This window comes from Motacilla alba, chromosome 29, assembly GCF_015832195.1.
Source record: "Motacilla alba alba isolate MOTALB_02 chromosome 29, Motacilla_alba_V1.0_pri, whole genome shotgun sequence".
In the NCBI taxonomy this organism is placed as follows: domain Eukaryota; kingdom Metazoa; phylum Chordata; class Aves; order Passeriformes; family Motacillidae; genus Motacilla; species Motacilla alba.
In genome coordinates, this window is record NC_052044.1 from 1884174 (window position 1) to 1907764 (window position 23591).

The window sequence follows — 23591 nt, forward strand, 5'->3', positions numbered from 1 at the left end:
ATTTCCAGCTCTGCATCAGCTCCTCCATTCATCCCCGGCTTTTTTTTTTTTTCCTTTTTCCCTTTTTTTTTTCCTCCTTTCCCGAGCACATCCTTCGATCGCCCGCGGCCATAAATTAGCACAATTAATTATCGCAATCTCCAAATTGATGGCGCGCAGATCCCTTACCTCAGCGCTTTTCGCCGCCGCGTTTGGGGCGCGGAAAATGCAGGGAAAGGGAAAAAAATATAAAAAAAAATTAAAAAACCTCTGGGGATGCTCGGGCCGAGCCCCGGGGCTGCTTTCAAAGAAAAAGACACCTCCAAGGCCGATTTTTTTTGCCGCTTTGTTGTTTTCGGGTGGGTTTTTTTTTGTTTTTTCTTTTTTTTTTTTAAGGTATATTTACAGAGCTGCTCTACAATAGGCAACAGAACAAATATTACAGAACGGGTCTGAGACGAGAATAAAATACACAAAATCGGTACAGCAGAAACGTTCAACACCGTGACAGAACATCAGCATCGGGAGCCACCATTCCCTCCAGTCCTTTTTTTTTTCCGTATATTTTTTCCTCCTTTTTCCTCGTTTTTTTTTTTTAATCTTTTTTTTTTTTTTTTTTTTTTTTGTACAAAATATTCACGCGGGATTCCAAAAAAAAAAAAAAAAAAAAAAAAAAAATCCGGGAAAAAATTCAAAATACTGGATGGAGTTTTAATTTAGGACATAAAATATAATAACAATAAAAAACCAGCAAAATAAAAATTCAAGTACTTCTCGCGCCGCTTTTGCTGAGGGCAGAGCAAGGCGGAAGAAAGGAAGAGAAAACCAAACCCCCCCGGGCACCTTGGATTGTTGTTTTTTCTGGTTTTAGTCGCATTTTAGAAAAGCCTCGAGTCCCCAGAGCTCTACCGCTAAACATTCATCCGCACATTCAAAGTCAGAAACATTTCACCCCTTTTTTTTATTATTATTATTTTCCCTTTCCCCCCCTTTTTTAATGTTTTTTTTTCCTCTGTTTCTTTTTCCCTCTCCACCCTCGTTTCTCTCCGCCAAACTTTTTTTTTTTTTTTTTTTTTGTGGTGTGGTTTTTTTTTTTATTTATTATTTTTATAATTTTTATTATTATTATTATTGCTGCTCCTTATCGCTTTTCTCTTTATTCATTTTCTTCATTTTCATTCGCCTGTTCTGAAACCAGATTTTGACCTGGCGTTCCGTGAGGTTCAGCACCCGCGCCACTTCGTACCTCCGGTCCCGCGTGAGGTACATATTGAATAAAAACTCTTTTTCCAGTTCCAGGGTCTGATATTTTGTGTAAGGGCATCGTTTCTTCCTCGTGGAGCGCGCGTGAATCCAATTTGCCACGGGGTTGTCTGAGAAAGAAGATTTTTTATATATATATATATATATATATGTTTTTAATTTTTTTGGAATATTTTGTATTTTTAAAATATTTTTAGGGGGGGAAATCGGTGCACAAAATCGGCTTTTTTTCCTCTTATTAATTTATCCCTCCCCCTTCCGCGCCCTACAGCCAGAACCTGTTTAATTAGCAGCTCTTACCTAAATATTTTAAGTGACCTTCGCAAGGGTTTAATCTGTTTATTTTGGAGGGGGTCACTTCCTTTTCTCTTTTCGCTGCCGTTCTCACTTTTTTTTTTATTTTTTTTTCAAATAAAAACTTCAGTAAAAATAAAAAATTATATAACAATAATAATAATAATAAAAAAAAATAAAAACCAAAGCGGCGCGCCAGGGTTTAAAATAATAATAATAATAATAACAATAATAATAATAATAACGATGCACATGGCTGCTGCTGCTGCTGCTGCTGGCGGTAATCGAGGAACAAGTCATAAAAAGTCAAAATTCCCACCATTTCATAGGCCCATAAACTCTTTTTACAGCCTCAGCTCGCCAAGGCTTTCCCCAGAAGCTCTCCCGGACCTGCAAAGCCGCCGTGGCTTTTTTAATATCTCGGGGATGCCACGCGGGGCGTCGCAAAAATCCCATTTTTGGGGTTTTTTTGGGGTTTTGGGGGGTATTTTTGGGGTTATTTTGGGGTATTTTTTGCGGGTTTGAATGTAGTTTCTCAAGGGCTTTTCACGCGGCGGGAGCGGGGCCGCGGCTTCTCCCCCCGGCTGCACTTTTGGGGTGCCGGGGGTGCTTTGGGCAGCCCGGGGGGTTCCGCAGCCCCGCTCCGCCCGCCCGGCACGGCCCCGCAGCCCGACCGCCCCAAAGCGCCCCAAAGCGCCCCGGAAGCGCTCCCGGAGCCCCAAAGACGCCCCAAAAGCGCCCCCAAAGCCCCCCAAGCGCCCCGAGAGCGTCCCCGGCTGCCCCGGCCCGGTTTTGGGGCCGTTCCGGGCGGTTTTCGCTCCTCAGCCGCCGCCGTTACCTGCTGGCTGCCCCTGGGAAAATTCGGGCTTTCGCCGACTCCCGCTTTGCAATTTGGGGTTTTTTTTGGGGGGGTTTTGGGGTTTTTTTAAGTGCTCCCCTCCCTCCTCGGCAGCCCCTGCGCTCGCCGCCTCCTGCCCCCTCCGCTGGCCCTAAAATCCCGATTTTTCTGCCCATTCCAGCCTCGCCCCTGGCCGGGCTTCACCTTTCCCTTCATTCCCACGTGGAGCAGGATTTTTTCTTTTTTTGGGGGGGATGGTTCGGGGGTGACCGCGCCGCCCGAGCTGCTATTGATTTTTCCAGGAGATAAAGGGGCGCCTCTGCGTTCACCCGGAGATGTTCCCTTCCCCTCCCTAAAATAAATAAAGAAACCAACCCCAAAATCCACCCCCACACCCGCGCGCTCGCTCCCAGGCATCCCCAAACTCTTCCTCGTTCCTGGAAAGTGGGGAGGAATTTTTGGGAGCCGAAGACGCTTCTGCCTCTGCCTCTCGCACACGCACGCTCTCCCCATAGAATTATTAATTATTATTATTATTATTATTATTGTTGTTGTTGTTGTTGCTATTATTGCTATTATTGGTTCAATTTAAAGTGGGAGGGGGGTTTCAAAGCAGCCCCGTCAGCGGAATAAATTTGGTGGTTTTTTTTAAAAAAAGGAAAAAAATATAGAAGGATAAAAGGGGGATGAAAATGTTTTAAAAACCCCCAAAGGGCCCGAAACAAAGTGGACTGGCCGAAACCCCCAGAACCTTCCCGCGGCTCCGGAGTTTTAGGGTCGCGCTCCGTCCCTCTGCTCTCTCTCTCTCTAAGGTAATTTCATTTTATTGAGTGGGGTCCTGGAAGCCGTAATGCCTTCCGCGGTCGTAAACAAGAATGACTTGGACTTACTGGGGTCTAATTCGTGCTTTTCTTCTTTGTGTTTGCCGGCGGCGATGGCCTCGGACTCGGGGGAGGACGGGATGTTCTGCGCCGCTCGCTCCCGCAGCTCCCCGGGAGCCGCGTACACGAAATCCGCGTAGGCGCGGCCGTCGGCGGGGCCGCACTCGGCGCGGCGCGGAGGCCCGAACGCGTCCGCCTTGAGGCCGTAGGGCCGAGCCCCGAAGGCCGGGAAGGACACGGCCCCGGCCAGCGGCTCCAGCCAGGTCCGCACGTACCTGGGCTCGGCCGCCTGCGGCGCGTAGGGGCCCGCGGGGTGCGGGTGGGGGTAGCCCACCGAGGGCTGCGAGGGCACGGGCGCCCACGAGGTGGTGAACACGGCGGGTTTGGGGGCGAAACTGCACGAGGGGAAGTCGGCGCAGTCCGGCACCAGTCCTGCGGGGCGAGCGGCGCCGGGGCCGGCGAAGCGCGGGGCGAGCAGCTCCTCGTTGTCGGGGCCGATCAGCGAGTCCACGTAGTAGTTGCTGATGGGGCCCGAAGCCGACATGGTTCGCTCGCCCCCTCTTTTACATTCATCGGATTATTGTATGAAGTGTATGTGTACTTTTTATCTGCTCATAGAACAATCAGGGCAGGTAATTATTTTTTCAGCCGTTCCCACCGCGCCATTGGCTGCCGGCCTCACGTGATTGTATTTACCCAAAAATATCGCCCGGATCAATCCGCAGGGCTTTTTTTTTTTTTTTCCTTTTCCTTTTTTTTTTTTTTTTTTTCCCTTTCCCCCTATCCCCTTCCTCTCTTTTTTTTTTTTTTTTTTTTTTTTTCTTTTTTTTTTTTTTTTTTTTTTAATCTAATAACGCCACCCGGCTTTTCCTTAAAAAAATAAATAAAAAATTAAAAAAAGCAGCTGGAAACGGGGGCGGAGATGGGGAGGAGGAGGAGGAGGAGGAGGAGGAGGATGCTCGGCTGGGCGGCCGGGGATGCTCAGCCCCGCGGGCTGGGAGGGGGGAGACCGAGCCCGAGGCTGCGAGCGAGAGGCAGGGAAGGTGGAAGGTAATTGTGGAAGGTGGCCCAGGAACTATTTCTCGACGCAATTTATCTCTGTCCCCTCTCCCCGCGCGGCTCCGGGGGGATGCGAGCGCATTTCGGGGAGGTGGGACCCCCGCCCGCGGCCGCGGAGGGGCGCGGAGAGGGGGGGACGAGGAGCCGGGAGCCGAGCAGGGCAGAGGAGCGGCTTTTGTCATCCCGGGCAGCGCTGCCTCCCGCGGGGCTGCTCCGGATCCGCTGCGAGCAGGAGCCTCTCCAGCAGCCAGAAAGAAACCCGTGCACCGTTCCGGGCGGCTTCCAGGAAAGAGCGGGGGGCTTACAATAATAATAACAACAATAATAACAATGATAATAAACAACCCCTTCCTCCGTCCCTAAAACAAAACAAAACAAGAAAAATGAAAAGAAAAGCATCCAAAAAGGGAAAGCGGAGCTTCCGCCAGGCACGGGCTGCGGCGCTGGGCGAGGAGGAGCCGGGGATGTTTTTTATGTGCTTCAATAAAATTTTTACGAGGATCATTTGATTGTTCATAAATGTGTCGTTCATTAAATAAAAGCGCAGGACGGAGTTTGCAGCTCGGGGAGCTCGGGGGGGGGACGGAGGAAGCAGCATCGCGTGCTGGGCGCAGGAGCTTTCTGCTTCGATTTTTGCCTTTTTAAACTGTTTTTTTTTTTAATTATTATTTTCTTTTATTTTGGGTGACGCCTGGAAACTTTTGGGTTTTGGGTTTTTTTTTTTTTAATTTTATTTTTTTGTACCAGAGCCAGCGGAGGAGTTGGGAGCGTTCAGAAAAAGCCTGGCTGCGTTTTGAGGGAATAACCTTGCTTTTGGTGAGGAAGGACAGGTAGGTGAGGAGCTCCCGCCCAGCGCCGGCCCCAAAAAAGGGACTCAGGCGATTTCTTTGGAAGCAAAAAATAAAATAAAATAAATTCCCTTTTTCAAAAATTATATCTCAGCATTTTATTAAAAACAAATAAACAAACAAACAGAGCCATCCTGGGGAAAAAAAAAAAAAAATAAAAGGATTTTCTGCTTTCTGCGTCCCCGAAGCTGGGAGGGGAATGGGGAAATTTGGGGAGGAAAGGGGAAAATGAGGAGCAGCGGGGTGTCCCCAATGTCACCGCTGGGAGCGGCTCCGCTGGAGCCCCACGCACCCAAAAACCCCCGATTTTCACCCATTTCCCCGCCTGGGCTGCGCCAGGGACGCGAGCAGCAGGAGAGGGCTGAGGAAAACCGAGGGGCTGGGACGGGGAAAAAAAACCCAAATGAGCCCCAAATGAGCCCAAAATGAGGCAAATCCCCCCCGAACCCCTCCAAAATCCTCCCCAGCGCAAACCCCGCTCCTCACCCCGCGGAAAAGCCCCAAAAATAAAGGAACGGGAATCCCAGAGCTGCTGGGAAAAACGGGATTTCCACCCAAAACCACGAATTGCTGCGGGAAACTCCGCATCCTCCCCCAAAAAGAGTCCTCGCCTCGCTGCCCCCCGCCAGGATTTCTCCCTGGCTGCGTTTGGAGGCTCCTGCGAGCCCTGAAAAAGGAAAACATCCCAGAGGGTCCCGGAGTGCTGCTTGGCCTTCCCGAGCCCCGGTAATCCCCGGCCTCCGCTCGCCGCGATTTTCATCTCGACCGGGGCTTGGAAAAAATCAAAATATCCTCGTTTTCCTTCATTCGCCCCATTTTCCACGCGGGGAGGAGCGCGGGGCACGGACCCCCGTGGGATCTCCCGGTTTCGGGGGAAGGTTTTGAGGAGGAATCCTCACAAAAGCGGCGGCGGGGCCGGGAGAGGCGAGGAAGGAGAAGGAGGAAGAGGGGGAAGGAGGCAGCGGAGCCGAGCGGGATCGGGAGCTGCGGGAGGGCTTCAGAGCGGGGGGAAAACGGGAATTCCGCCGGGAATTGGGGGTTCCTCCGGGAATCGGGGATTCCGCCGGGAATCGGGGATTCCTCCGGGAATCGGGGATCCCCGGGCCAGCGGGCGGGAGCGATCCCAGCCGGGCTCGGGGCGGATTTCGGAGCCCGGCGCGGCCAGGCAAGGTCACGGGATGGAGCCGGTGTCACACAAAGGCGCCGATCCCTGGGGTTTCCACGTGCAAAAAGCGGGATTCCTCCACCCCCGCCCGGCCCGGGGTGCGCCGGGGAAGGGGTTCATCCCCGAGCCCCCCGAGGTCCCGGCGGAGCGCGGGGCGCGGAGCGGGCGGCGGCACAAAGCGGGGACGCTTCAGCTCCGAGCCTCGCCTGGGAGGCTTTGGGGCGAAAAGCGGCGGCTTTGGGGTTCAAAACAGCCTGGGAGCTCGGCGTGGGGCTGAAAAGGCAGCGCTTTGCCCCCCGAACCCCGCACCGCCATGGGGAACCCCATAAAATTCACCGCCGTGGGAACCCCCCCGGGAAATTCCCCCTCTCCCGATAAAATCCCTATAAAAGCCCTAAATAATCCTTATAAAATCTATATAAAATCCCTATAAAATCTGTTTTTTTTTTTTCCGAAAGGAGGGGAAAACGTCGCCGTGTGGAGGGGGCGAAGTTGTGGGGGGAGCCCCGGGAATGTTCCCCTTTCCCGGCCGGAATTCCGGCTCTGGGCTCCCGCGGTTTTGGGGGAGATTCCTGGGAAATGAGGGGGCAACCGGCGAATCCCGGCTCCTTCCCTGCTCTGGAATCCGCGGGGGGAAAAATAAAATAGGAAAAAAAAAGAAAAACTCCGGCAGCGCCGAGCGAGCTCAGCTCGGGGTTTGGAGATTTATTATTTCCTGGCGGAGATAAAAAATTCGAATATAAAATAATAACAATAAATAATGGTGATCATAATAATAAACATAAATAGGTAGGAGAGCGGAGATGCGGCGGCAGGAAATTCAGCCTTTGTCTGAGCCCGGTCTTGGCCACTTCTGGCACCTTTTTGGAGCTCAAATCCTGCCCTGGTGCCTCAGAAATGCTCCCGAGCCGGGAGCTTCCCCCTCGCTTCCGAACCTTTCGCCTCCGCTCTGGGAAATTCTGCCCAGACTGGGAGGAGCGGGGGCAAAAATATAACCCCAAGAAAAAATAAATTAAATGTAAAAAGGAATAAAAATAAAATTTTAAATGGAAGGAAAAAGGGCCGGAGAGGCAGGGCAGGAAAATAAAAGGAATAAACCCGCTCGTGGCCAGGCTGGCGCTGCTTTTGGGGGGATTTTTTGCCTTTTTAGCTATTTTTGGGATTTTTAAAAATCTCCTTCTTTGCAGAGGCAGCCGAGGATTTGGGGGAAGGGTCGGAGATTTCCCCTTTTCCCAGGGGGGTCCCCAAACCCCTCGGGATCCCCGGGGAAGGGGAAACTGCGGGGGGGACACACAAAACCCCCAATTCCCGAATCCCCACATCCCCAAATCCCCGATCCCCGCGGGGCCGCGCTTCCATTCCCACAGTCAAGGTCGGGTTTTGCCCGAAATCGCGATTTTGCCCCAAATCGGCGCTGGGGGAGGGCGGATCTGCCCGGAGCAGCCCCAGGGCCGCTTTTCCAACCTTCACCCCGAATAAAATTCCCTTTTCCTGCCTCTCTTTGTCCCTTTTCCGTGCCTTCCTCTGCTCTCCTCCTGCTCAAGTTCTCGCTCGCTCCCTTTTGTTCCTCCTCCTGCCCTCCTTTCCCTCAGAAAAACCCAAAAAAAGGGCAAAAACCGCCCGCAATGCGCCAGCGGCTGCGCAATATTTGATTATCCCGGGATTGTCTCTCGCAGTGAAGAAATGCGGGGCGAAAAAATCAATTCGGGGCCGTCCGCGGATCCGGCGCTGCGCTTCCCTCCCGGCTCGAACCCTTCGGAAAAACAAACCGGCCAAAAATAAAGGGAAAATAAACCAAAAATCTCATTTATTCCGCGGCAAAGCTTCCCCAGGACCATTCCCCGGCGGAAAGCATCGCGGAACCGCCACGGAGGTACCGAAACGCCCCGATTTCCCGGGAAAATCCCGCCGCGGGGGTGTTTTACCTGCTGGGGTGCCTCTGCCCCCCCTCGGTCCCCCCCGTGTCCGAATTCCTCCAGCGCTGGAGCTACCGCGGGCGCGCAATAAATTCCGAGCCGCAATTAAAGCTCCCGACCATTTCTTTAAGCGCGTCCTGCTCTGGTTTTTTTCCCCCCCAAAAACCCCCCAAATTTCCGCGGATATCCCCCAACACCCAGCCGCGCTGAGAGGCGGAAAATCCGCGTTTTTCTCCGCAGCTTCGCTGTGGATTTTTTGATTTTTCAATTTTTTTTCTTTTTTTTTGGGTGAGGCGCAAAGAGAAGGAGGGGAGGAAAAAAAAATAAAATCACAACCCCCCCAAACATTACAAAAAAAAAAAAAAAAAGCAAAGACGAGCGCAGAACAAGCCTGAACCCAGAGAGGCGAGGCCAACAGCGCCTGGAGAAACATTTTTGGGTTCTTTCCGCCGCCGCGTTTATTCATTTATTAGGTTTGCGCCAGACAGGCTGTAATTAGCATAGATAACCACGGGCGCGAGTTGTGTCTGCGCCACCCCATTGTCTGCACCCCCCCGGCCCCAAAGGTGTTGGGGCAGCGCCCGGTGCCCTCGGAGGAGACAAAACAACCCCGAAAGAGCGGCGGGGGAGGGCGGGGGAAGGGCGGGGGCGGCGGCTGCTGGATTGCAGCCCCGCAGCTCCGGCCTGCTCCGGCCGCGCCGCCGGCCGCCCCCAAAACGGGCTGCTTAGGGGGTTTTCAGGCGTTTTTGGAGGGGTTTTTAAGGGTTTTTAAGGGTTTTTTTGTGGGTTGTTCTTGGGGTTTTAAAGGGGTTTTTTGGGGGGTTGATTTAGGGTTTTTAAAGGGTTTTTTAAAGGTTTTTTTTTTTTTTAGGGGTTTAAAGGTTTTTTCTTGGGTTGTTTTAGGTTTTTTTTTTTTTAACGGGTTTTTAAAGGGTTTTTTTTAAGGTATTTTTAGGGGTTTTTCTCCCCATGGGATCTGCCCCATCCGCACAGATTTGCCCCCTCCCAGCCCGCTACCTGCGCGGATCCTGCCCGGGCCGCTCCGCGCCGCAGCCTTTGCCCGATTCCTGCGCTTTTCCCCCATTCCCGAGCCCCTTTTTCCGCCTCTTTTCCCCTTTCCCGGCTCCTCTCCGCCAAAACCTTGAGGGGCTTTTCCCCACCCCAAACCCTCCCAGGAGGGACGGGAATTGATTCGATCCCCCCCAAAATAAAGCCCAGATCCCCAAAAATCCGCAAAATTCAGCAGCGCGACCCCTCCGCGCCCCGGCGCTTTTCGGGGGGGTTTCACTCGTTTGGGGCTCGGTTTTTAGGGGTTTTTGATGATTTTCCCCGCTCAGAAAGGAGAAATCGCAGCCCGGGGCGAGGCTCGCCCACGCGGGGATTCGGGGTTTGGGGTTTGGGGTTTGGGGTTTGGGATTCCACCTGCCGGGAGAAATCAGCCAAAATCGGAGAGCTCTGGGCCCGAGAAAGCGGATGAACGGAGCCAAAACACAGCAAAAAAAAAAAAAAAAACAGAAAACCCGCGGAGAGCAGCGCGGGGTCCCCGCCAGCGCTCCCGGCTTTCCATAAAAATCGGCGCATCCCAGGAAAATCTCGGGGCCGTAAATCCCCCCCGCGCCCCTGCGCCGCTCTCATTTCATAATTAAAAACCAGTGGGGGAGATTTTCGCTTTTTATGGCTTTTCTGGGGTCGGGGTTGCTCAGCGGATTTTAAATTTCGCTGCTTTTTTAAAAAAAATTATTTTTTATTATTTCTCTCACTGTCTCTCTCTCCAGGGGTGGCTCGGAAATAAAAATCAATCTTAATATGCAGAGAATAGGAATTGGTTTGTCTGGTTCACGCTGTTCGGAGGAAAAAGGGGGAGAAATCTGCAGATTGTTAATCCCGAGAAGGCGAAACTCGTCATAAATGTAATGAATCCTTTAAATCATTCAATTATCACAGCGCTAATATCAAATAATTATGGTTAAACCTACCAGTAATCAACCTTGTTCCTGTTGAAATATTAATTTAAACCAGCGGGAGGTCGTTTTTTTCTTCTTCTTTTCTTTTTTTCCGCTTCTTTTGCCCTTTTTAGCCACCGTTAAATTCCGTTTTTCGCCCCCAGGATGAGGAAAATGCCCCAAACCAGCAAAACCAGCGACTCCCCGCGCTGTAAAGCCAGCATTTCCAGCACCGAACAGAGCAGAAAAATCAGAAATTCAAGAATTCACCCGTTTTATTCTCCTTTGGGCCACAGCCCCCAGCCCCAGTTTGGGGGAAAAAATCGCGATTTTCGCCATCGGAATCAACTCCTGCCGCAGCAACCTCGCGTTCTCGGGGGAGAAACCAAAACCGGGGCGAAAACACCGAAAATTCACAACCCCGAACCCCGCAACTGCGGCCGCACTGGGCGAGCTGCGCAGCGAGAACCCCAATATTCCGCGTTTCGCCTCAATTCCGAGCCGCGCCTCCCCGGCTGCGGCCCCGTTCCCGTTTTTGGGGTGCCAAGACACAAAACCCACCGAGCCCGGCGGGAAAGGCCCCGAAATTCCCCATTTCCCGCTCCGGAATTTCCAGAGCTCGCCCATTCCTCTTTCCCCGCGATTTCTGCTTCGTTTCTCTCCCAAATTTTCCTTTTTTTCACCTTTTTTTTTTTTTTTTGGCATTCAAAAGATGGCACAACTTATCCAACTTTCCCACCGCGTTTTTTGGGGGGAAAAAGGGGGAAAATCACTTTTTTTTCCCTCTGCTCCTGCAGCTCAAACGCCTGAACCTCTCCAGCCCAAATTCCTGAGGTTTTCCCGAGTTTTTATTCCAGAGGATTCCATTCCCGAATTCCCAACCCGAGCCCCACAGAGCAGCGGGAAATCCGGATTAAAGCGAGCAAAAAAATGGGCAAATTTAAATTTAATCCCCGGCTGGAGACGCCGGCAGCAGGAGGAGCTGAAAGAGCCCGAATTCTGCTTTTTCCCCCCTTTTTCCCCTGCGAGTTTTGGGTTTTTTTGGGGGATTATCAGCAAAAGGGGGAGCGAGGGGCGCTCCCAAAAATCAACCCCCCAAAAATCAGCGCTCCCAAACACCCCCTCCTCAGCCAAGCCCCCCAAAAATCCCCCAAAAATCCCCCAAATCGGCTTCCCAGCTCCGAAACGGAATTTTTAAAAAATGAGGGATCCAAAAGCTGCCACGGGGGAGGGAGGAAAAGGGGAGGGAATTTAAATTTGGGGTTTTAAAAATTATTTATAATAATTTCATTTTTTTCTCTCGTATTTTAAAGGCATCACCCCGCGCTGGGGCTGTGCCAATCATCGCTGATAATTTGGGGTGGAAAAGCGCAAAAAGCGCTGCTTTTGTCCTCATCATCCCAGCAACAAAAGGGGGGAAGCCGGGGCCAAAAAAACAAATAAAACGGGGCCAAAAAAACCAAATGAAACGGGGCCAAAAATCAAATATAAAGGGGCAAAAAAATCAAATAAAAAAGGGACAAAAACCAAATTAAAAAATAGGCAAAAATCAAAGAAAAAAAGGAACCAAAAAATCAAATAAAAAGGGTAAAAAATGAAATAAAAAGGGGCAAAAATCAAATAAAAAGGGGCAAAAACCCCAGCGAGGAGCGCGCTGGGGGTCGCGCAGGTTTGGGCGGCCATCCCCGTCGGGACGGGGATTTTGGGGTGGGATTTTGGGGTTTTTGTTTGATTTTTTTTAGGGCGCCCGGCGGAGCTGCGGGTGCTGCCCTTGATGAAGACGAACTGACGTAATTAAGGCAGTTTCTTGTTGCCGAGCCTAAAGCCCATCCCAACAACATGAAACTACCTAAACCACAGATCAGCTGCGCTGGCATCCACGCGATTTCTGTCAGAACGGGCGGAAAAGGGCAAAAACCCGGCCAGGGGAGGAGGAGGAGGAGGAGGAGGAGGAGGAGGATGGGGGAAGCGGGGCTGGGAGGAAGGAGGGAAAAGAGGGGAAAAGGAGAAAAGCAGAGGAAGGAGGAAATTCGCCCCTTTGTTGCTGGTCTCCCTTGGCCCCCCTGGCGCTCTCTGTGCCCGAGCCCCGCGGGGTGCGCGGGGTGCGCGGGGCTGCGCGGATCGAGAGAAGCCGACGCGAGCGGCGGGGCCGGTCCGGCTGGAAATGGATTTGATCGCTGCCGCCGCCGCCTCCCGGGGCCATCGGCTCCCAGTCGGCTCCGAAACGCGGAATTCGCGCTCCCCCCCGCGCAACCCGCGCGGATCCGGCACAAACCCGCGGCCCGGCAGCGCCGAAGCCGCGCAGGATCCGCGCCCCGCGCAACCCGCGCGGATCCGGCACAAACCCGCGGCCCGGCAGCGCCGAAGCCGCGCAGGCTCCGCACCCCGCGCACACAGCGCGGATCCAGCCCAAAGCCGCGGCCCGGGAGCCCCGAAGCCGCGCAGGCTCCGCGCCCCGCGCACACCGCGCCGCAAATCCTGCGGAGGCTGCAGCTCCTCCAAAGCCCGCGGCTCGCCCCGACATTGCCGCAATCTCCGCCATCCGCGCAGCCTCCGCGGCTCCTCCGCGAGGTTTCCGGGGAAGGGAGGGTTGGGGGCAGAGGAAATGGGGGAAAAGCGGGAATTCCCGCTGCCAGGCGCGCAAAACCCCGCAGGAAGCGCGCGGGGCTGCGGGAGAACCCGAGCGCGGAGGGAGCAGAAATGCCCGCGATCATCCCAATAATAATCGCAATAATAATAATAATAACAACATTAATAATAAAGCTGAAATCCGCGCGGAGAGGGGAATCTCCGCTCCTACCTTGCGGCCGCCATCCCCAGTCCCGGCTGCAATCCCAGGGCAGCTCCCCAAAAACAGCCCCGCGGAGGGAGGTGCGCATCCCAAGGTCGCCGCGCCGGCTCTGCCTCCCTTCCCTCCCGCACCGTCACCTTTAAATGCATCTTTTACTGCTGCGGCACATTATATTTGCAGATCATAAAATCCACCTCCAGCGCTCGCCGAGACTGTCCTGACATTACTGTTTTATGACCTTGACTTATTGTGGTCACCTGGATAATATTTAAATCAACGTTATGGGGCTCGCGCTGATATTAAAATCCCCCCGCCGCCAGGAGAGGCTCCCGGAGCCTCAGAAGGACGAGCCTTGAGGAGGGGGAAAAATCTTATATAGAGAGAGGTGGCGGCGGTGGGGGCAGTGGGGGAGAAGAGCTTCTTCACCCCCCCCCCCCCCAAAAGGGAAAAAAATATAAATAAATAAATGATTTTTTTTTTTTTTCACCGCGTTTTAAGGAACCCACTCGTCCACGGTTCTGTGAAATTTATTTTGGCTCCGGGAAGGGAGATACATGCACAGGGTACGGCATACAGGGTGTGTTTCAACAGCACGGCCACGAGAAATGGACTTTTTTCAGCCTTTTTTTTCCTGCCCCCCCATCACCAGACCACCCAAAACTCTGATTTTTGAAATTAGTTTTTTCCTTTCCTCCCCCCACCCATTTTTTTTCCTGCTCTATTCCCCTTAAATATTTAATTTAATTTAATTTTATTTTATTTTTTGGATGGCATCGCTTTCCCTGGGAGGAGCCGCAGGGCGGGAGGTGCCCCCCTCCCCACCCAGCCGAAATTCATCTTTTTTCATCTTTTCTCATCTTTTCTCATTTTATTTTCTCATCTTTTCTCATCCTTTCTCATCTTTTCTCATCTTTTCTCCTTTCCTGGCGCTTTTTCCGCCGTTTTCCTGGCGCGGCGGCCGAGCTACGCCGGGATTGGGGGAAAAACAAACCCCAAAAAAAAGACAAAAAACTTGGGGAGGCATTTATTCCCTCCCGAGCAGAAAAGCACACCTGGGGAAGAGTCCTCCTGCTCGTGCTGCGCGGAAATAACTTAAATACTCGATAAAGAGGGGGTTTTGTATTTTTTGTGTGTTTTTTCGCCACTGTCTCGTTTCGCACCTTTCCTCTCCCCTCCGAGGAGCCGCGGGCTGCGCAATCCCCTCGTGGCGCTCGGAGCGCAAAATCCGCTCCAGGTCCTTTTGTTTTAGTCGGGTTTTTCGCCCTCTCGGCCGGTCGGGATTTTGCGGGCGCGAGGAAAAACCAACCAAAAAAAAAAAAAAAAGAAAAAAAAAAATAAAACGAGGAAATAAAATAAAAGAACGAAATGAAAGAAGGAAATGAAATAGCGAAATGAAATGGAGAGATGGAGTTACAGGATGAAATGAAAGGGGGAAAGGAAATGAGGAAATGGGGAAATGAAATGGAATAATGACAGAAAACAATGAAATAAAAGGGCGAAATGAAACGATGGGCTGGTGAAATAAAATAACAAAATAATAAAAGGAGATGATTGAAGAAAATATCAAAATAAAATAAAATAAAATAAAATAAAACCCAAATAGAATAGAATAGACTAGAATAGAATAGAATAGAATGAAATGAAATGAAATGAAATAAGAAAATCAAAGTAGAATAGAATAGAATAGAATAGAATAGAATAGAACAAAACAAAACAAAATAAAATAAAATAAAAATTAAAAATAAAATAGAATAAAATAAAATAAAAGAAAGTAAAATGAGGAAAACAATGAAATGAAATAATGAAATAATGCAATAATGAAATAAAATAATGAAATAATAAAACGAACCCAGAAAACAACAGCAGAAAATAATAAAATAAAATAACAGAATAAAACAACAAAACAAAACAACAGTAAAATGCTGATTAAACGGCCAAAAAAAAACCCCCAAAAAATCAGAAAAAAATCCAAAAAAAAATCAAAAGAAAAGCTAGGGAGCCCCGAGAGGCCGGCGGCGCGGAGGGGCGGGCGGGCGTTGCTCAGCTGAAGCCGAAGCCGGCGCTGAGCTGGCTGACGCGGCTCTCGCGGTTCATCTTCTTGAGCTTCATGCGGCGGTTCTGGAACCAGATCTTGACCTGGCGGTCGGTGAGCGCGATGCTGCGGCTGATCTCCAGGCGGCGCTCGCGGGTCAGGTACATGTTGAACAGGAACTCCTTCTCCAGCTCCAGCGTCTGGTGCTTGGTGTAGGGGCAGCGCTTCTTGCGCCCGCTGCGCGCCGTCAGCCACGTCCCGCCCGCGCCCTCGGCCCGCGGCCCGTCTGCCAAAGACAACGCGGCGTCAGCGCCGCCGCAGCGCCCGCGGGGGGAATCTGGGCAGAGTTTAGGGGTTTTTTCCGGGAGAAAATCCGGTTTGGGGTTTTTTTTTCAGTGAGGAAATGGGGTTATTGGGGTTTCTTCTGCCAGAAAATGGAGGTTTTCAGTTTTTTCCCGGGAGAAAATCGGGTTTGGGGTTTTTTTTTCAGTGAGGAAATGGGGTTATTGGGGTTTCTTCTGCCAGAAAATGGGGGTTTTCGGTTTTTTTCTCGCGAGGAAATGGGGTTAGAGGGCTTTTTCTGCCAGAAAATGGGGGCTTCAGGGTTTTTTCCGGGAGAAAATCCGGTTTGGGGTTTTTGTTCCGGGAGAAAATGGGGTTATTTGGGTTTTTTTTCTGCCAGAAAACGGGGGTTTTAGGGGTTTTCCCGGGAGGAAATGGGGTTATTGGGGTTTCTTCTGACAGAAAATGGAGGTTTTCAGTTTTTTCCCGGGAGAAAATCGGGTTTGGGGTTATTGTTTTGGGATAAAAGAGGTTTTTTCCGGGAGGAAATCCAGTTTGGGTTTTTTTTTTCAGTGAGGAAATGGGGTTATTGGGGTTTCTTCTGCCAGAAAATGGGGGTTTCAGGGTTTTTTCCGGGAGAAAATCCGGTTTGGGGTTTTTGTTCCGGGAGAAAATGGGGTTATTGGGGTTTTTTCTGCCAGAAAATGGGGGTTTTAGGGGTTTTCCCGGGAGGAAATCCGGTTTGGGGTCTTTTTTCCGTGAAGAAGTGGGGTTATTGGGGTCTCTTCTGCCAGAAAATGGGGGGTTTAGGGTTTATTGGGGTTTTTTTCTGCCAGAAAACGGGGGGTTTTAGGGGTTTTCCCGGGAGAAAATCCGGTTTGGGGTCTTTTTCCCGTGAGGAAGTGGGGTTATTGTTTTGTTTTCTGACAGAAAATGGGGGCTTTAGGGGTTTTTTTTCCGTGAGGAAATGGGGTTATTTGGGTTTTTTCTGCCAAAAAAATGGGGGGGTTGGGTTTTTTCCAGGATAAAATCGGGTTTGTTGTTTTTTTTGAGGGGGGGATAAAATGGGGGTTTTCGGTTTTTTTCTGGGAGGAAATCGGGTTCGGGTTTTTTTTCCGTGAGGAAATGGGGATTCTTGGGGTGCTTAGCTGGAGAAAAAGATGTGATGTGGGTTTTTTTCTGAGAGAAAATGGGATTTTTCGATTTTTTTCAGGGAGAAAATCGGGTGGGGGGGGGTTTTTTTGGGGGGGTTTTTGGGGGGGGTTTGGGTTTGGTGGTTTTTTTGTTTTGGTTTGGGTTTGGGTTTTTTTTTTTTTTTTTTTTTTTTTTTTTTTTTTTTTTTTTGTGATAATATGGGATTTTTCCGGTTTTTTTTTTCCGGGAGAAAATCGGATTTGGGGTTGTGTTTTTTGGGATAAAATGGGGGTTTTCGTTTTTTTCCGGGAGGAAATCGGGTTCGGGTTTTTTTTCCGGGAGGAAATGGGGATTCTTGGGGTGCTCAGCTGGAGAAAATGGGTGATACGGGTTTTTTTCTGAAAGAAAATGGGGTTATTGGGGTTTTTCTGCCAGATAATAGCGTTATTTGAGGTTTTTCCTGGAGAAAAACCGGGTTATTGGATTGGTTTTTTTTCCCGGGAGAAAATCGAGTTTCAGTACTAATTTTTTCCTCGGGAAAATTTGGTTTATAGAAGGGGTTTTTTTTTCCGTCAGAAAATGGCGTTGTATATTTAGGGTTTTTTCTGCGAGAAAATGCGGGTATTTGGCTTTTTTTCCATGAGAAAATCGGGTTTAAATAATTATTTTTCCGCGGTAAAATTGGATTTCCACAGAGGTTTTAACGCGCGGCAATAGGGGCGGAATTGGGCCCGAAAATCAGATTTATATAAGCTTCATTCTGCACGAAAATCGGGTTTATACGCGGCTTTTCTGGGAGAAAACTGAGTTTAAATAAAGGTTTCTCCGGCAAATCGCGTTCCAACGAGACTCTCACCGCACGAAAATCAAGGGGAAATAAAGATTATCCGGGCTCGAAAGCCGAGTTCAAAGAAAGGTTTATTAGCCCCAAAATGGGGTTCATATTCAGGTTTATTCCGTTTAAATAAGGGGGGTTCCGGCTCCAAAGTCGGGTTTCAAAATTGGTTTATTCGCCCCCAAACCCGGGTTTAAATAATGGACTTTTCCCGGCTCGAAAATCAGGTTCAAATAAAGAATTATTCGGCCCGAAATCGAGTTTATAGACAGGTTTATTCGGGTTAAAATGAAGGTTTATTCGGCCCTAAAGCCGGGTTTAAATGAAGGTTTATTCGGCCCTAAAGCCGGGTTTAATCGAAGGCTTTGGAGCGGTTTTGGGGCTGGGGGCGCAGGGGTTAAAATGAGACGCGAGATTGGGGAGAAAAATCGGGGTTTAGGGAGAAAAATCGGAGTTTGGGCCGATAAATCGGGATTTTGGGGAGAAAAATGGAAATTTAGAGGAGATAAACCGGGGTTTTGGGGAGAAAAATCGGGGTTTTGGGGAGATAAATCGGATTTTGGGGAGATCATTTGAATTTGGGGGGAATAAATCGGATTTTGGGGGGGATAAATCGGATTTTGGGCGGATACATTTGGTTTGGAGGAGAAAAATCGGAGTTTTGGGAGGGGAATCGGATTTTGGGGAAAATAACTGGGTTGGGGAAGGAGATGGGGTTTTGGGGAGGGAAGCGGGGATTTGGGGCAGAAGCGTCGAGTTGGGAAGAGGCAAATCGGGGTTCGGGGAGGGGAATTGGGATTTTGGGAAAAAGAACCGAGTTTAGGGAGATCCACCGGGATTTAGGGGAGGGAATCGGGATTTGGGGAGGGAAATCGGGGTTTTGGGGGAGAAGGATGGAGTTTGGGGGAGATAAATCGGGGTTCGGGGAGGAAATGGGGTTTGGGGGAGGAAAATGGGATTTTGGGGGAAAAGAATCGGGTTTGGAGAGAGAAATCGGGGTTCGGGGGAAGAGAAATTGGGATTTTGGGAAGAAGAATCACATTTGGGGGACATAGATCGGGATTTTGGGGGCATAAATCGGGATTTTGGGGGGCATAAATCGGGGTTTGGGGGACATAAATGGGGGTTTGGGGGCACCCAGCAGATTTTGGGGGTAAAAAAGGGGTTTTAGGCACCTGCAGCGCGTGGTGGCGGGGGTGAAGATCCGCTGCCTCCCCAGGGCAATTAAACAGCGCTAATTAAACCCCCCCCCCCGCGGTCACTGATGAATTTCGGGCTCCCCCGCATCAGCCCCGAACCCCGAATCGTTTCTCGGCGCGGTTCGGGGCCATTTTGGGGTGAAATTCAGGGATTTTGGCGGCTTTCCCCGCCGGGCTGCGCTGCCAGGGCACGAACCGGGGCGAAAAGGGCGAAACTCGGGGAAGAAACAACCAGCGGAGCGTCCTTGAATTTGGCCACGAGCAGGGAAAATCCGAGCCCCAAATCTGGGGAAAATCCCAGAAAATCGGAGCAAATCCTCGGCCCCGTTTGGGGAAATTCCGGGGGAATTCGGGGTTCGCCCTTCAGGACCCCCGAACGCTGAAATTCCAGATGAAAATGGGTTTTATATTAAAAGATCGAAACTGGGGCTCGACAGAAAGGAAAAGGGCAGCTCGGGGAGGTTTTTAGCAACAGAAATCGCCCGAATCCGCCCCAAACCGCCTCTGACCGTCCCGACCCCGAATTTCTCTGACAGCGACCCCAAAGAATCCCCCCAAGCCGCGCAGCCCGGGCGGATAAATCCCTTGTTGTCCATTCCTGTTCCGTCCTTTCCGCCGCAGCGCAAATCCAGCCCCAAAGAATCTCCTTTTTTTGGGTTATCCGCCCCCAAAACCTCTCCCGGCGCCTTGTGCGGATCGGCTCCGCGGCGTTTTGATAACCTTGACTTTGCTTTTTTCGCCTTGGTTTTGATGGGGTTTTGTTGGGTTTTTTTTTACTTCCCGGGGTTTTTTTTGGTGCAATCGCAGCTCAGCCCTCAGATAAAATCATTTCCCCTCCGGGTGCCAAACCAGAAATGCGAATTATTCAAAATCAAAAGCGGGGGGGAGAGAATTTCTGGCTTTGCTCCCGCCGAGGCCGCCTTTGGTGGGGGAGGAGAGGTTTTGTTGGGGTCAGGGGGTTTTGGGGTGTCCGCAGAGCCGCAATTTTGGGATATTTTAATCCCCACAGCACAGGCAAAGCCAGGTTGAGATCCGAGCGGGATTTTCCTGGGATTTTTGGGGTTTTTTTCCCTCAGAAAATGCAATCCCGTCACTCCCGCTGCCCGAATCCGCCTCTGGGTGTGCCCGGGTTGGGATTAAAGGGGGAATAAACCCCGAATATCCCGAATTTTCGGCCTGCCCGGCCGCAATCCGGCAGCTTTCCGTGCGAGCCCCGGGAAAGCCCCAAAGCCGAACCCTCTGCTCGGCGCGGCAGAGCCCTTCCTGCGCCTCCGCCAGGGCACGGAACAAACTGGGGGAGTTCAGCTCAAAAAAAGCTTCTCCTCCTCTCCCGGAGCCTCTTCCCAGCCCGGGAAGGAGCCGCAATTCCCGCCTGGAGCTGCCAGTTCCATTTCCATTATTTCCATTATTTTCATTTCAATTCTTTCTCCTTTTTCCTCCCTCTTTGACCGCGAGCCAAAGCCAGAGGAATCCAACGCTGGCCCCGCGCGCAGAAACGAAGAATTCCCCTCGGAAAAAGGGGCGAAAAGCGGGGTTCGCCCCCCGAACATCACAGCAAGCGCTCCCCGAGAGCCCCCCGAGCCCCGAACCCCGAATCCCCGCGGTTCCAAAGCAAAGCCCCCAAACTCCGAATTTCCATCCTTTTTCTGCACCGAACTCCGAATTTCCATCCTTTTTCTGCACCGAACTCCGAATTTCCATCCTCTTTCTGGAACCAAACACCAAATTCCCGTCCTTTCTCTGCACCGAACTCCAAATTTCCATCCTTTTTCTGCACCAAACACCAAATTCCTGTCCTTTCTCTGCACCGAACTCCAAATTCCCATCCTTTTTTTCCGCAGAAAACTCGGCATTTCCATCCTTTTTCTGCACCGAACTCCAAATTTCCATCATTTTTCTACACCAAACTCCGAATTTCCATTCTTTTATGGCACCAAACACCAAATTTCCATCATCTTTCTGCACCAAACTCGAATTTCCATTATTTTTATAGCACCAAACACCAAATTTCCATCCTTTTTCTGCACCGAACTCCAAATTTCCATCCTTTTTCTGCACTAAACTCGAATTTCCACCCTTTATTCCGCACCAAACACCAAATTTCCATTCTTTTCAGCCCCGAACACCACATTTCCATCCTTTTATGGCACCAAACACCAAATTTCCGTGGTTTTTAGCCCCGAACACCGCGTTCCCGTCCTCCCCCGCAGCCCCCGCGCTCTCTGCTCCCGTTTCTCCCCTGTGCCCCAAACGCTCGAATTCATTTTTTCAACTCCCCCATTTCAGGCCGAATATTGATATTTTTTCCCCCCTTAAAGCGCCCTCCATCCGGATCGCTTCAGCCCCAATTTCTGCGGGAGAATCCTGCGGGGCAGCGAGCGCGCTGCGGGCCGATTTTAACCCCTTCGCCGCCGCGCCTGCCCTACCTTTGGCCTCGCAGTCCGAGTTGTCGGTGCTGCCGGCGTCCGCGCTTTTCCGCCGCTCCTCGTCGGCCTCGGCCGCGCTCGCTTTGGCTTTTTCCGCTTTGATTTCGCCCCGCGGCTGCTCCGCGCCGGCGCTGCGGGGGCAGTGCCGCTGGAACGGGGGCGACGCCGCCTCGGGGGTCGCTTCCCCGCGGCCGCCGGCGCTCTGGAAGGCGGCGCGGAGCTCGGCGGGCTCGGGGCTCTTGTCGAGCGCGGGGTAGCGGTAGAAGCCGGCCCCGGGCGGCTCGGGCTCGCCCAGGCAGGGCTCGGCGAACAGGCCGGAGCTGTCGGCGCCGCCGGGCCGCTTCTCGGCGAACAGGCAGCAGCCGCCCTCCTCCTTGACGGCGGCGAAGGCGCAGCCGGGCCGCGAGGAGCCCTTGGGCTCGGCCCAGGCGTCCAGCTGCGCCAGGTAGGACGGGAAGGAGCCCGGCGAGGCCTCGTCGCGCTTGGGGAGCGCGGCGCAGCTGCGCAGCGGCGGCAGCTCCGCGGGCTGCGCGAAGAGCCCCGCGGGCGCGGAGAAGGGCTCGGGCCGGGCCAGCGGCTCCATCAGGAAGGCGCCGGGAGCCGCGCCGCCGGGACACGACATTTTCTCCGGCAGCGCTCGGCGGCAGGAATACTCCGGCCGGGGGCTGACATCTTTTTTTTAGCGAGGGGGGGAAGGAGGAGAGAGAGAGAGAGAGAGAGGGGAAAAAAAAAAAAAAGGGAAGGGAGGAAAAAAAATTAAAAAAAAAAAATCGGAGCGCGGTAATTACCCGCGCATCGCTCTCGCCCCCCCGCCCCCGCCGCCGCCGCCGCCCCCGCCTCTTTTTTTATTTTTTTTTTAATTTTTTCGATATTTTTTTCCCTTTTTTTTCGCCTTCCAGCCTTCGCCCCCACGTGACGCCCAGGCCAATGAGGATTGAAAATGGCCTTGGTGATCCAGACGGCGAGCGCGTCACGGGGGTCAAGTTGTCGCCGGCGGCGGCGGCTCCGTGGAGCAACAGCGACATCTGCCCGGGAGCCGCGGCCCCGCAGAGCCCCGCTCGGCCCGGCCCGGCCCCGCCCGGGCCAAACCCGCCGCAAAAAGCCCGATTCCACCGCGATTCCCCGGCCTCCGCCCGCCCCCCCGCGCGCGTTTATAGCGGCGATAAACGGGGGGATTCGGTGTTAAAAATAAAATTACTGCGCGGCTTTTCATCGTCTGCTTTGCTTTGGTTTTGGTTTTTTTTTTTTTTCCCTCCCTTAATTCCGTCTGCAGTACCTCGGTCGAAAAATCCGCTTTTTGCGGCGGGAAATAGGGAGGGGGGTTTAATTTGGGTTTAATTGCGGTTTAATTAGCGAACCCCCCTCCTCTTCCTCCCTCGGCCGCTCCTCCGGCCCCGCTCCGCGCTCGGAGCCGTCGCTCCTCGGCCGAATTTTGGGTTTTATTCCGATGTTTTCGGGCTCTGCGGGGCTGGGGGGGCTTCGGGGGCCGCGCTCGGCTTTGGCCCTTTAGGAGAAAAATCGGGGCGGGGGCCGGGGCAGAGAAATTTGGGGAAAAATCCCCCAAATCCCCAATTTCTGTTGGGTTTTTCCCGAGCGGTTTCCCCTGATGGGGGAAAAAAAGGGCGAAATCCAAATTCGCTTTCATTTTCCTTATTTTTGGCGGCGTGTTTTGAATTTTAATTCGTTTTTCTCCCCTTTCCCCGCCGCGCAGCGGCTTCGCCTCCCCCTGCCCTGCCCCAGCAGCTTTTTTTAATTATCCGCTCCCATTGCCGAATGTCTGGAATTTCTGGGATAAAACCGCATCGGGGGGAAGGGGGAGGAAAAAATCCCACCAGAGAGGGGGGGAAAAACCCGGAATTTGGGGAAAAAAAGCCGGAATTTGGAGAGCGCCGGCAGCCGCTGCCTCTTCTGCTCCGGGAATTCTCTCATCCAGCAGAAAAAATGGATTATTTTTAGAGCGAAACTCCACGGATTTGGGCGGCTTTGAACTGAATCGAATTTCCATTCTTTCCCTGCCGTTTGTCAATGGAGTTTTCGTTGTTTTCCCGCAGCGAGTTGCGGATTAAAGTTCTTTTTTCCCCCCAGATTTTTTCTTTCTGCTCCTTTCGTTCCCAGCCTCGCTCCTCAACTTGGATTTTTTGGGGAATTTTTCGTCTCCCAGCGAAATTTTGACGCCCAAACCGCCGGAATTGGAGTTTCTGGAGGTCGCCTCCGACTTTATTTCGTTTGTTAATCCAGAATTGGGGCTGGGGATTGGGAAAATGGGGAATAAATGGAGGAAAAAGGGAAATAGGCCGGGAATTTCAAGATCACGACGGGGCAGAAAGAGGCGGGTTCAGAGTCACTTCCAAGGGAAACGGAAAGAAAACGCCGAGCTCATTAAAAAAACCCAAATAAACCAAAAAACAACAACAAAAAGCGGCGGAAAAGGGGAAGAAATGGGGGGAAATAGAGGGGAAATGGCAATAAAAGGGAAAGACAAAAGGCAAAAATAAAACGGAGGGGAGGGAAGGAAAGGGAGGGGGAAAGGAGAGAGTGGAACTTGACCGTTTGGGGCGATCGGTGCCGGCCCCGGGCACAGCCCGCGGGACCCCGGCACGGGCTGGGAACGATCGCCCGAGGGTTGCCCGAGGATTGCCCGAGGGTTTCCCGGGCCTTTCCCGGGCCTTTCCCGAGCCTTTCCCGAGCCTTTCCCGGGCCTTTCCC

General features: G+C 51.9%; 3 protein-coding genes across 3 annotated transcripts; 1 reads left to right on the top strand and 2 right to left on the bottom strand.

The window, feature by feature from the left end:
- Nucleotides 1-311: 311 nt before the first annotated feature.
- HOXC9 (homeobox C9) lies at nt 312-13058 on the bottom strand. Its single transcript, XM_038164368.1, has 3 exons — nt 12987-13058; nt 3265-3863; nt 312-1352 (listed from the first exon to the last, which is right to left on the bottom strand). The coding sequence occupies exons 2-3, from the start codon at nt 3797-3799 to the stop codon at nt 1108-1110; spliced, it is 780 nt and encodes a 259-aa protein (XP_038020296.1). The 5' UTR covers nt 3800-3863; nt 12987-13058; the 3' UTR covers nt 312-1107.
- On the top strand, nt 9125-13120 carry LOC119712671 (collagen alpha-1(I) chain-like). The gene is made up of 2 exons (XM_038164186.1): nt 9125-10153; nt 10351-13120. Exon 2 carries the CDS (start codon nt 12026-12028, stop codon nt 13118-13120), a length of 1095 nt encoding a protein of 364 aa, XP_038020114.1. The 5' UTR covers nt 9125-10153; nt 10351-12025.
- Nucleotides 13121-14840: 1720 nt separating this feature from the next.
- HOXC10 (homeobox C10) lies at nt 14841-21592 on the bottom strand. The gene is made up of 2 exons (XM_038164367.1): nt 20886-21592; nt 14841-15295 (listed from the first exon to the last, which is right to left on the bottom strand). Exons 1-2 carry the CDS (start codon nt 21505-21507, stop codon nt 15018-15020), a joined length of 900 nt encoding a protein of 299 aa, XP_038020295.1. The 5' UTR covers nt 21508-21592; the 3' UTR covers nt 14841-15017.
- Between the last annotated feature and the right edge of the window lie 1999 nt (nt 21593-23591).

Coding starts and splice junctions, on each gene's coding strand:
- HOXC9 (XM_038164368.1), bottom strand. CDS start 3,799: ATGTCGGCTTCGGGCCCCATCAGCAACTACTACGTGGACTCGCTGATC. Junction 1,353..3,264: donor AAAGCACGAATTAGACCCCA/GTAAGTCCAAGT, acceptor CTTCTTTCTCAG/ACAACCCCGTGGCAAATTGG.
- LOC119712671 (XM_038164186.1), top strand. CDS start 12,026: ATGAAACTACCTAAACCACAGATCAGCTGCGCTGGCATCCACGCGATT.
- HOXC10 (XM_038164367.1), bottom strand. CDS start 21,507: ATGTCGTGTCCCGGCGGCGCGGCTCCCGGCGCCTTCCTGATGGAGCCG. Junction 15,296..20,885: donor CTCGGACTGCGAGGCCAAAG/GTAGGGCAGGCG, acceptor TGTCTTTGGCAG/ACGGGCCGCGGGCCGAGGGC.